This window comes from Rana temporaria, chromosome 1 (genome assembly GCF_905171775.1).
Source record: "Rana temporaria chromosome 1, aRanTem1.1, whole genome shotgun sequence".
Classification (NCBI taxonomy): domain Eukaryota; kingdom Metazoa; phylum Chordata; class Amphibia; order Anura; family Ranidae; genus Rana; species Rana temporaria.
The window spans coordinates 271,284,273-271,296,777 of record NC_053489.1 but is presented as its reverse complement, the minus strand read 5'-3'; the positions used below and the strand labels follow the sequence as shown (position 1 = coordinate 271,296,777).

The 12,505-nt window shown below is 41.9% G+C and overlaps 1 protein-coding gene across 3 annotated transcripts in view; it reads left to right on the top strand.

The window, feature by feature from the left end:
• NAA35 (N-alpha-acetyltransferase 35, NatC auxiliary subunit) overlaps positions 1 to 12,505 on the top strand; it is a 100,841-nt gene that overhangs the window by 37,510 nt on the left and 50,826 nt on the right. For all 3 annotated transcript variants that reach the window (XM_040355513.1, XM_040355514.1, XM_040355515.1), the window contains 7 exons: positions 560 to 727; positions 806 to 872; positions 954 to 997; positions 2,421 to 2,471; positions 7,073 to 7,156; positions 7,237 to 7,351; positions 10,620 to 10,798. In XM_040355513.1, coding sequence (XP_040211447.1) covers positions 560 to 727; positions 806 to 872; positions 954 to 997; positions 2,421 to 2,471; positions 7,073 to 7,156; positions 7,237 to 7,351; positions 10,620 to 10,798 — 708 coding nt within the window. The remainder of the gene's footprint in view (positions 1 to 559; positions 728 to 805; positions 873 to 953; positions 998 to 2,420; positions 2,472 to 7,072; positions 7,157 to 7,236; positions 7,352 to 10,619; positions 10,799 to 12,505) is intronic.

Sequence of the window (12,505 nt, the reverse complement as noted above, 5' to 3'; positions counted from 1 at the left end):
GGTGGTTCACCCTTAGAGGGCACTTTTTAGCCTTAGATTCCTGCTCGTTTTTACTAGGGGAATCGGCTATTTGTTTCAAAATATGAGCATTACTTACCCGTTTACGAGATGCATCCTCTCCGTCGCTTCCGGGTATGGGCTGTGGGAATGGGCGTTCCTTCTTGATTGACAGTCTTCCGAGAGGCTTCCGACGGTCGCATCCATCGCGTCACGATTTTCCGAAAGAAGCCGAACGTCGGTGCGCAGGCGCAGTATAGAGCCGCACCGACGTTCGGCTTCTTTCGGCTACGAGTGACGCGATGGATGCGACCGTCGGAAGCCTCTCGGAAGACTGTCAATCAAGAAGGAACGCCCGCTCCCGAAGACCCATACCCGGAAGCGACGGAAGAAGATGCATGTCGAAAACGGGTAAGTACGGATCATATTTTAATACAAATAGCCGATTCCCCTAGACCGAACGAGCAGGAATCTAAGGGGAAAAGGGGAAAATTTTTATAAATGGGTGAACTCCCGCTTTAATTTTTAAATGAAGTGGGGAAAAAAATCTTTATTTTTGCAGATTACCTGGTTAGAAGGTCATTCGTTGGCACAGACGGTTTTCACTTGCCTATATGTTCATAATCCGGATCTCATAGAAGACCCAGCTATGAAAGCATTTGCACTAGGAATCCTCAAGATCTGTGATATTGCCAGAGAGAAAGTGAACAAGGCTGCTGTGTTTGAAGAGGTACATCATCTTTGAGCCAAATAGTCCGTGTATCATGAAGGAACTTCACAAGTTCTGTAAACCTTTTTTATCTTTTAGGAAGACTTCCAGTCTATGACATATGGATTTAAAATGGCCAACAGTGTGACAGATCTCAGAGTTACAGGTGATACATATTTTTTTGTTTATGTACTATATGTGCAAACATTTCTTCCCATACTGACTGTCTCTGGAATTGCATTTTTAGGAATGTTAAAAGATGTTGAAGATGACTTACAGAGGAGAGTAAAGGTATGTCTGACATCCATTTAATTCTACTTCTAGATTTGGAGGAACCATATGCTGGCATTACAAATGTGGTGTTAGCCTGTCATTGCCATTTTTGGGCATCACTATTGGGTAGTTCAAGCAGAGCTCTATTTTTATTTAATTTATTTTGTTGCCCTTTTCTGCGGGTAACTAGCCTATCTTTCTGTGTTTTTTTTTTTTTCTGGCATTCTCCTGACTTTCCCTCTCACCGTAGAGGGGCCTAGTGACAGCAAATTTGTTTTGGCCAATGTCTGGTGCCATGGACAAGAGCTGTCAGTCAAAACTCATTAGCTGTTTGTACCAAGCAGCGTGATCAAAGTAGTGGGGGCATTCTTCTGAACATACTAGCTCAGCATCCACACCACCTATAAAAAAAAAGGGACAATGTGCTACATTGTCCTCTCTGGGACAGAAGAAACTTAAATGTTTTTATGGTGAGACTTCTTCTAAATGCTAATATACAATTAAAGTGGGACTCGAGCAAATAACTTTATTCCTAGTTTGGGATATGGTCAGGATGGGTTAGAACATCTGTCAAATGTTCTATTGCTGTCTGTGAAAATTGGCTCGGTGTTTGTATGACTACTCTCATCAGAACAAGAAACTGAAGGAAAATCTAACATTTTAGCGTTCCAAAAACAAAGGTAGAGGGGAAATATCCCTCGGTGGACACCTCTTCTATTGACAACTGTTTAAGGTGGGATCTTTTCTAAAATTCTTCTTGTGTTTTCAGGAAAAATTGATAATTATCACTTATTAGGACATGGGCAGCAGTAAGATCCTGACAGTTCTAACCTTCCCTCTTAATTAAGATTGGCAAAAATATTTTAGCTGTGTTTTCACTAAAAAACCTAGGACCTTACTTTTAACTCATTAGTGTTTTTTAGATCCATTTGGCTTTTGCCATTACTTTCTTCCTAAAGACTGGGCTTCATGTTTAAATATGCTGAGTCTTCTAACCTTGGTATTCACAAGCAAGTGTTACTTTGACATGGAAAATAAAAGCATCAGATGACAGTTCATTCTTGTCATTTTCTCTTCTTAGCTGTGTACATGTATAACGTATTGTGGCATTTTGCAAATGTGTCCTGTCACAGGGCAGTGCCTTTCCCCTTCTGCCTTATATAATTTTCCTGAGCGGTAGGTAAAAAATAGCTGCAACACAGTGACATTCTTTTGGTGCTAATGTGTGAACTGGGGTGTGGGGCAGGATTAATGCATGGAGGTGTGTGGGTCTAGAGCTACAGTTGAATTGTGGTCAATCAGTTTGCTTGTTACCACTGCATTCTTGTAGGCTGTAATGTTTCTTGGCTAAAAAAACATGTTTCTGTGTTACCCGTTGTGTAACATCAAAATGCCTTTTGTGTTGCAATAACATCAGTCTGCAACTTGCGTGTTGTTCCAGAGTACAAGAATACGGCAAGGAGAGGCACGAGACCCAGAAGTGGAGCTCGAGGTAAAACTCTTTCTAGATATGTGCTTTTGTTTTATGCATTTTCTGGTGGTGGTGTGTCATGAAATTATTGGTCTAACGTCAATATCGTCTTGCGAACAATCAGGTTGTGACTGTAGGATAAATTAATAAAATATACACTATTTTTTGTTACTACCAGTTTTTATATCTCCAATCAAATTGGAGCACATGTAGTCTCAGGAAAAATGGTGTCCTTTTTTTTTTGTTTAACCACTTCCCGCCCGGCCTATGGCCGATTTACGTCCGGGAAGTGGTTATGAAATCCTGACAGGACGTTCGAGAACGTCCTGCAGGATTTCATGCCGCGCGCGCCCGTGGGGGCGCGCATCGCGGCGATCGGTGATGCGGGGTGTCAGTCTGACACCCTGCATCTCCGATCTCGGTAAAGAGCCTCCGGCGGAGACTCTTTACCACGTGATCAGCCGTGTCGAATCACGGCTGATCACGGCTGATCACGATGTAAACAGGAAGAGCCGTTGATGGCTCTTCCTCACTCGCGTCTGACAGACGCGAGTAGAGGAGAGCCGATCGGCGGCTCTCCTGACAGGGGGGGTTCGCGCTGATTGTTTATCAGCGCAGCCCCCCCTCGGATCGCCACACAGGACCACCAGGGATGCCCACCCTGGACCACCAGGGTGGGCAAAAAAAAAAAAAGCCAGAAAAAAAAAAAAAGCATTAAAAAAAAGATGCCAATCAGTGCCCACAAATGGGCACTGACTGGCAACCTGGAAAAATCAGTGCTGCCCCACAGTGTCCATCAGTGCCACCCCACAGTGCCCATCCATGCCCAGTGCCCATGTGTGCCACCCATAAGTATCCATAAGTGCCGCCCATGAGTGCCCATCAGTGCCGCCTATGTGTGCCCATCAGTGCCGCCTATGTGTGCCCATCAGTGCCGCCTATGTGTGCCCATCAGTGCCGCCTATGTGTGCCCATCAGTGCCGCCTATGTGTGCCCATCAGTGCCGCCTATGTGTGCCCATCAGTGCCGCCTATGTGTGCCCATCAGTGCCGCCTATGTGTGCCCATCAGTGCCGCCTATGTGTGCCCATCAGTGCCGCCTATGAGTGCCCATCAGTGTCGCATACCAGCGCCGCCAATCAGTGCCACCTCATCTGTGCCCGTCAGTACTACCTCATCGATGTCCATCAGTGCCATCTCATCGGCGCCCATTAGTGCCGCCATATCAGTGCCCGTAATTGAAAGAGAAAGCTTATTTACAAAAAAATTAACAGAAAAAAATAAAAACGTAATTTTTTTTTCCAAATTTTCAGTCTTTTTTTAGTTGTTGCGCAACAAAAAAAAAACGGAGGTGATCAAATACCACCAAAAGAAAGCTCTATTTGTGGGGAAAAAAGGACGCCAATTTTGTTTGGGTACAGTGTAGCATGACCGCGCAATTGCCATTCAAAGTGCGACAGTGGTGAAAGCTGAAAATTGGCTTGGGCGGGAAGCTGCGTAAGTGCCTGGTATGGAAGTGGTTAACCACTTACCGCCCTGCCTATAGCAAAATGACGACCGGGCGGTGGATTAGTTATCCTGACTGGATGTCATATGACCTCCAGCAGTATAACAGCCACCGCACGCCTGTGGGGGCGTGCATCGCGGTGATTGGTGTTGAGGTGTGTCAGTCTGACGGAGGCTCTTTACCACCTGATCAGCCGTGTCCAATCACGGCTGATCGCGATTTAAACAGGAAGACCTGTTGATTGTCTTTTCCTCACTCGTGTCTGACACATGCTACTAGAGGAGAGCCGATCGTCTGCTCTCCTGATGGGGGGGGGGTCTGTGTTGATAGATTATCAGCGCAGGACCACCAGGATGCCACCGGGACCACCAGGGATGGCCACCACACTGGACAACCAGGTATGCTCCCTAGACGATCAGGAAAATGCCAATCTGTGCCCAGGCAGCTGCCAATCGGTGCCCATGCACAATGCCTGCCAGTGCCACCAGGGATTCATATCAGTGCTACCCATCATTGCAGCCTTTCAGTGCCCATCAGTGTTTCCAATCAGGGCCGCATATTAATGCCCATCGTCGATCCCCATCAGTGCCACCTCATTGGTGCCACCTCATCTGTGACTGCCCTATCAGTGCCCATCAGTGAAGGAGAAAACTTGCTTATTTACAACATTTTCTAACAAAAACGTATTTTTTTTCAAAATTTTCAGTCTTTTTTTTTTGAGGTGATCAAATGCCACCAAAAGAAAGCTCTATTGGTGGGAACAAAATGAAAAAAACTCAATGTTTAAGTACAGTGTAGCATGACCGCGCAATTGTAATTTAAACAGCGACAGCGCAGAAAGCTGAAAATTGGCTTGGGCAGGAAGGGGGTTCAAGTGCCTGGTATTGAAGTGGTTAAAAACAAGTTTAACGTCCAGTTTTTGGACTGAGGGGAGGAACAATGGGCCAGATTCACATAGAAATGTGTTGCGTTGCGGCGGCGTAACGTATCCCATTTACGTTACACCGCCGCAAGTTTACAGCGTAAGTGCTTGATTCACAAAGCACTTGCCTGTAAACTTGCGGCGGCGTAGCGTAAATCCGCCCCGCGCAAGCCCGCCTAATTCAAATGGGGCGGGGACCATTTAAATTAGGCGCGTTCCCGCGCCGAACGTACTGCGCATGCTCCGTCCTTAAAATTACCCAACGTGCCTTGCGCTAAATGACGTCGCAAGGACGTCATTGGTTTTGACGTTAACGTAAATGGCGTCCAGCGCCATTCACGGACGACTTACGCAAACAACGTGAAATTTCAAATTTCGACGCGGGAACGGCGGCCATACTTAACATTGGCTAGACCACCTAGAGGGCAGCTTTAGTTTTACGCGGCGTATCTCTACGGAAACTACGTAAATTTAGAGCGACGGGCAAAGCGGATGTTCGTGAATCGGCGTAACTAGTCATTTGCATATTCTACGCCGACCGCAAAGGAATCGCCACCTAGCGGCCGGCCTAGAATTGCAGCCTAAGATCCGACGGTGTAAGTCACTTACACCTGTCGGATCTTAGGGCTATCTATGCGTAACCTGATTCTATGAATCAGCCGCATAGATACGACAATCGTATCTCAGATATACGACGGCGTATCAGGAGATACGCCATCGTATCTCTTTTATGAATCTGGCCCAATGTATTCAGTCTACTGTAGGCAAGAAGAATCATTGATTTAGGGCTGGTTCACACCACAATTTGTGTTTTTGATGCATTCCAGTGCGTTTTCTTTTCTCTCCCTCCTTTTTCCATCTCAATTTGGGATGTGCTTTTTGGCACATTTTGGATGCTTTTGCCATGTTAGATGCATTCCATATGGAAAAGCGTCATATTTTACTTTTAACTGCACTGGTGTCAGCTAGGGCCATTGAAATACATGGAAAACATTTTGCATGTGTTTTCAATGCAGATTAAAAAATCACTGGACTGCATCTGGTGTGAACCCAACCCTCAGTCATCCCTTTCCTCCGTTCATGAAATTGCACTATTGTAGCTTTGTAGTAAGTCACAAGGTGAGAGGCGGAAGCAAGTAAGTGATCTATGTATGGCAACATGTGTACACATACAGTATCTCACAAAAGTGAGTACACCCCTCCACATTTTTTGTAAATATTTGATTGTCATTTCTTCAGTGTTGTCACATGAAAAGATACTTTGCTACAATGTAAAGTAGTGAGTGTACAGCTTGTATAACAGTGTAAATTTTCTGTCCCCTCAAAATAACTCAACACACAGCCATTAATGTATAAACCGCTAGCAACAAATTCTGAGGAACTTTGTGCTGACATCTGCTAGGTTGAGTGTCTATGGGCTACCTTTCCTGCCATTCAGCAATGAAGGAATCATCTTCCTTCTTCTGCTCCACAAGGCTCTTTGCAATGTGGGAAATCTGATCTCTGGTACATTCCTACTGCCCTCCTACAGTGACTTTGGTAATCTCGGACTATAGGGCAAGCTACTGGCTTTCTGGATTTCATGAGTGCTTGAGGCCATGCTTCATACCTGGGGCTTGGTTGTCTTGCCACTATGCAGTCGCAACCTGTCTGTTTGACACTTGGGGGGCGGTCCTGTACCTTTTTATGAAGGTACCAGCATCTGGAATTCTGTTACCCTATGATTTTAAGGGTCTTGATCATCAGAGTCCTCCCTGTCAGCCTGGGCCTCTACTACAGTCAAAGGCTTTGTAGTCAAGATACCCAGTTTCTGTCTGGTTCTGACAGCAGAGGAACGAACCCTACTCCTGTGCTTTCTTGGCTGCAGCACCTACCCTCTCACTTCCTGCTTTCACAGGAAACACTAAGCGCAGTGGGAGGTATAGGCTCTTGTTGCTGTCAGTCAAATGCTTGATTGGGGGCATGGCTTGCCAGTACTCCTTAGCAGGAGGAGCGAACAGCACTGGGTAGAGACTGCAAGAAGGGGTGATAAGGCACCTGCACAGAGCAGGTAAGTATTACCTCTTTTTTTCCCCTACTATCACTTTTAGTTCTATTTTTATTTCTGCCTGGAATGCCGTGCTTGATTTTACATATTTGGATAAGCATACCAATGTTTAGCATTTATTCTTGTGTTTTGTATTTGCTTTTTCAGCACCAGCAATGCTTGGCAGTATTTAGCAGAGTAAAGTTTACCCGAGTTCTACTGACTGTCCTTATAGCTTTTACCAAAAAAGAGGTAAGGCGGGTTTATCTTTGTTTTTAGGTCTGTGGCAGTAGTGTGTACATTAATTAGATTTATTTATTCCTGTTGTCTAGACAAGTGCGGTGGTAGAAGCATCAAAGCTAATAATCCAAGCTGCTGACCTCCTCTCTGCTATTCAACACTCACTTTCACTTGGCATCCAAGCTCAGAACGATACCACAAAAGGCGGTGAGAATGCTTATGTCAAATGTACAATTGTCAAGTTATACAATTAAACTATACCTGCTTCTGGAGGATGATATAATTCAGGATAGTTTTGCTGTTTTGCCAATTTAGTGCAAAGTGACAGCGCTATGTAAAGAACACAACCCCAATTTTTATTATTTTGCAGAATACGTTTAATGTGAAATTTTATAGATTGACCACAATATGTTCTCTTCTCTGCAGCCATTAATATACAGTTCCCATGGCTTAGCTTTAGAGCAGATGCTGCTGCTGCTTTGTAAAGATGGCTACACGCTTTGTCTGATTTTCCAGTGTTTATCTGAAACCATTTGATATAAGGGGCTGCTTGATTTGAAATGAACAGCTTCTTTAGGTAGACCCTTGTAATACTCCAGGAAGAAGTGTAGCTAGACCAGTGTTTCTCTACTCCAGTTCTCAAGGCGCCCCAACAGGTCATGTTTTAGGCTTTCCATTATTTTGCACAGGTGATTTGATCAGTGTCACTGCCTTGGTAATCACCACAGCCATTTTTTATCTGAGGGAAATCCTGAAAACATGACCTGTTGGGGCACCTTGAGGACTGGAGTTGAGAAACACTGAGCTAGACTAACCTCAACAAAATCCAACATAGTTGAAACCGTTCCTGAGATGCTAAAAACTTAAAATATGCAGCATGTATGTGTGGCTTCCCTGTTTCTTGTGAATACTGTAGAAGGCTACTTTCACACTGGTGCTGTTTGTGCGTTGGCTAGTTTTAACTGCGCTTTTCGGCCACTAGCGGGCCGCTTTTAACCTCCTGCTAGCAGCCGAAGAAGGGGTTAAAAGCACTCCCAAACTGCCCCAAAGATGCCGCTTGCAGGACTTTTCCTAATGTCCCACAAGTGCACCGCCCCAGTGTGAAAAGTCACACTGAAATGAATGGGAGGCGGTTTACAGGTGCCATTTTTAGCGCTAAAATGCCTGAAAACCCCCTCAGTGTGAAAGGGGTCGAACACAGAGTTATACAGAAATGGATGAAACCTGGCATCCCTTGCTTCCCTAGAGATGAAAAGATCTGCTTTAAAAACTAGATGGTGCTGTGGGTATAACAGGCCTATGATCCTCAACACCAATAGGAAAACTACATTCTAGAGATGCTGAGATGCCAGAATTCACATAACTCCCTTCCTTCGTTTCCCCAGAGTGAAGCCATGACTCATATGCTGACAACTAATTATTCTGGTTGTTGCGTTTGCCGGGGAACTTATAGGCATATCTCAGAAGGTACAAAACATTTTTTACTACAATTGATTTGCACAGCATGGTCAAATGTATATTCTTTCTTGGTTAAATCCAGAGATATTTTTATTATGCAGGATTTATATAGCCCCAACAGTTTGCGCAGAGCTTTACAATATAACGGGGGGCAGTACAATTACAACACCGTTCAATATAGAAGTAATAGGATGGCCCGGCTCGTTTAGTTCTTATTTAATTGCTTACTACCATATCATTAGCGTCTTTACAAATGCCTCAGGAATTACAATAATTGTGTTGCATTATTACACAGTTGTCTACACGAGGCTTTTCTAATGCCAATAAGCAGTTAAAATAAAACGCAAAACCTTTTTCATGTACTCAAATTATTTGTAACTATAAAAATGTAAATGGGAGAACTGGAATGGTAAACAACGTTCAAGTCCATCAGAAAAAAAAGTCCATAAGTTGATTGCACTACAAATCTTAGTCCAGGCATTGGCATTTGCTGCTGCTTCTGACAAGATTGCATGTCATTTGTAGATTTCCCCAAACAAGAAGAGCGCACAATAAGTGCAGTAGTGTTAAAAGCTTTAATGTTAAAATCAAATGCAAATTGTCCATTCACAACATTTAAAATGGAAAATGCGCTCAATGCTCCTGACACAACACCCTAGAGCACATGTGACCTCATCCAAGAGCACCCCTGCAACATACTGTACCTGTGTACAGAGTTCTGGCTGTCCTTCAGCTATTGCTCCATCTGGCAGCACTGAGTGTCCAAGTTGCATTTGATTTTAACATTAACGCTACTGCACTTAGTGTGCGCTTTTTTTTTTTTTTGTAAGCAGTTAAATATCCTTTTATTTTGGCAGAATTTGAGTTAATAATGCAGTGGAGGATCGTGGCCCACCTTTACCTCAGAATAGTGTACTGACAAAATTAGTAGTGGTTTTGCAGTTCAAAGCATATAAAACAATGAATAGTTCTCACATATTGAGTGGCAGCTATTTTTGCTTCAAGTTTTATTCATTCATAGATGGATAGATAGATAGATAGATAGATATAGATTTTTTTTGTATGCCTTCCTAAACAATTGGCTCCCTGGATTCAACCTATTGCCTGCATACAATTGAGACCAGTACTATATTCACTGATGAGTATGTTTTGTTAAACTGCAGTTCAGTTTACACAGCTTTACATACAAGACTGTAATAGTTATGTATGCCACTGCATCTTTACCTCAGCTAGATGTTTATGCAGGTCCACATGGGAGTGAAAAACTTCTTTACTTTACTGGCACATTTTATAGGAATGTTTAGTGTACCACATTCTGCTTCATATGCAAAGTTTTTTTTTATTGGTGTTGCCCATCATGGCAGCTAGATTCTTCCTGTTACTGTATGTATAGTGTGTGTGTGTGTGTGTGTGTGTGTGTGTGTGTGTATATATACATACATACATACATACATACAGTACTGTGCAAAAGTTTGCCAGGTGTGAAATATGCTGTAAAATAAGAATGCTTTCAGAAATAGAAGGGTTAATAGATTTATTTTTATCAATTAACATGCCGTTGCCTGAGGGGAGTCATGCTTGTCAGTCTTGCAAGGCCTCATGGGATTTGTAGTTTCGCAACAGCCAGTTTGAGACCCCTGGATTTGAGGCAGCCTATATCCAAAGAACATCTGCAAATGTTTGGAACAACCTACCTGCCAAGTGCCTTCAAAAACTTTGTGCAAGTGTAACTAGAAGAACTGATGCTAGTTGAAAGCCAAAGGGTGGTCATCCCAAATATTTTGATTTAGATTTGTCTGCTGTTCACTTGACATGTTGTATTTTAATTAAAACCATTTAAAATATATATTTTTGAAAGCATTCCTACTTCACAGGTGTGAAGAAATTCTGTAAGGGGAAAAAAATATACTTTTTTATTTTATTTTTTTTATTTTCATGATTGGGATTTTAGGATTAATTGAGAAGTTTATACATTTTGTATATTTAGTTGAATCCAACAATTTGCTCTCATTTTTAGATCATCCAATTATGATGGGATTTGAGCCTTTGGTCAACCAACGTTTACTTCCACCAACATTTCCACGCTACGCAAAAATAATTAAAAAAGAAGAAATGGTGACTTATTTTTATAAACTAATAGATCGGATAAAAACTGTGTGTGAAGTTGTCAATTTGTCAAACCTTCACAGTATTTTGGTAAGTTCTCAATAATGTTTTTAATTTCAGAATTTCCTATATTTTCTGAACTGAAAAATAAATGTTGACAATGGGAACCTATGCAGATTATATGCTGCTTTTATTTTTATTCTTTCTGTTTGTTTTTTTTGTTTTTTTTTGGGGTCAGGGTAATATATTATATTATATAATATATATATATATATATATATATATATATATATATATATATATATATATATATATATATATATATTATATTATATATATATATATATATATATATATATTATATTATATTATATATATATATATATATATATATATATATATATATATATATATATATATATATATATATATTATGTGTTATTTATTTTATTTTCATTTGATGTAGCACAAATAAAACACAAAATATTAAACATTTGGTCTTCAAATAAGATCACGTGTCCCTAAAGTCCTTCACTGTTGTGCCGTGCTCTTAATATTTCCTCTTGACTTCTAAGAAATGCCATCCAGGTGTCACATGCAGTCACCATGTGCTCATATCACACTGAAGAGCTCACAATAGGAGCATAACGTGTGTAGGAGCTGGAGCCACATTGGTGATCTATCACTGTGGGGATGTGGATGCATTGGCCATGACTCATGTTTTTAAAGCGGTTGTATACCCGCTGAACTTTTTTTTTTTTTTACCCAGTAAAGCAAAAGGCATAATGAGCTAGTATGCACCGCATACAAGCTCATTATGAAATACTTACCTTAGAATGAGGCATCAGTAACTTACCTGGTCCATGCCGAGGGAGATGACCTCTTGCCCTGCCGTGTCTTCCGGGTATCGTCGCTCCAGCGCTGTGAGTAGCTGGAGCCGCGATGCAGTCACTCCCGTGCATGCGCGCAGGAGACTTCTTTCCGGCAAGGTCCAGCGTCTGCCGGGCCATAAGCCGAAAATCCCCTGTGTGCATGCGCCTCTGCATTTAGCGGCTCATTGCGAGGGGAATATCTCCTAAACCGTAAAGGTTTAAGAGATTTTTTATTTATTTTTTACCTACAGGTAAGCCTTTTTCTAGGCTTACCTGTAGGTAAAGGTAAACAAAAACCCTATACAACTGCTTTAAGTTTTCAACATGCTACTTGGAAGACGAGCAGAGACCTATTAGCCCATGGTGGGGCAAAATGTGTGTTATGACCTTTAATATATTATTGGGGTCAATAAAAGAAGGTGAGCGTGTGATATGAGCACATGATGATTGCATGTGACACCTGGATGGTATTTCTTGGACGTCAAGAGGAAAAATTAAGAGCATGACCTATTGGTGGAGGACTTTATGGACACTTGTGATATTATTTAAAGAGTTTTTTTTATATTTTGTGTTTTATTTATTTGGATTGCGCTAATGTACGGTATATGTAGAAGGTGGTGTAGTTAAAAACGCTGGTTGATATATTGGCAGCAATCACAATTTTGGTTATTGGATTACTGCGCTGATATGTTTTTTCACTTTTTTTATTTTTTTTATAGACTGTTCTCTTGTATTGTTGCCTATAGACAGGAGTGGTCTTTACCTTTTTTTTGTTTTTTCCCAATGCTGCCTCCCAGTTTTGTCTTGGTGTGGCCAGGTCTGCAATTGTGGACACTGGTGATTGTGTAGTACAGTAGTTTTAAATCACTTAAAGGTTTCTAAACCCAGAACCTGCATTCACTATATATTAGGATGGATAAAAATT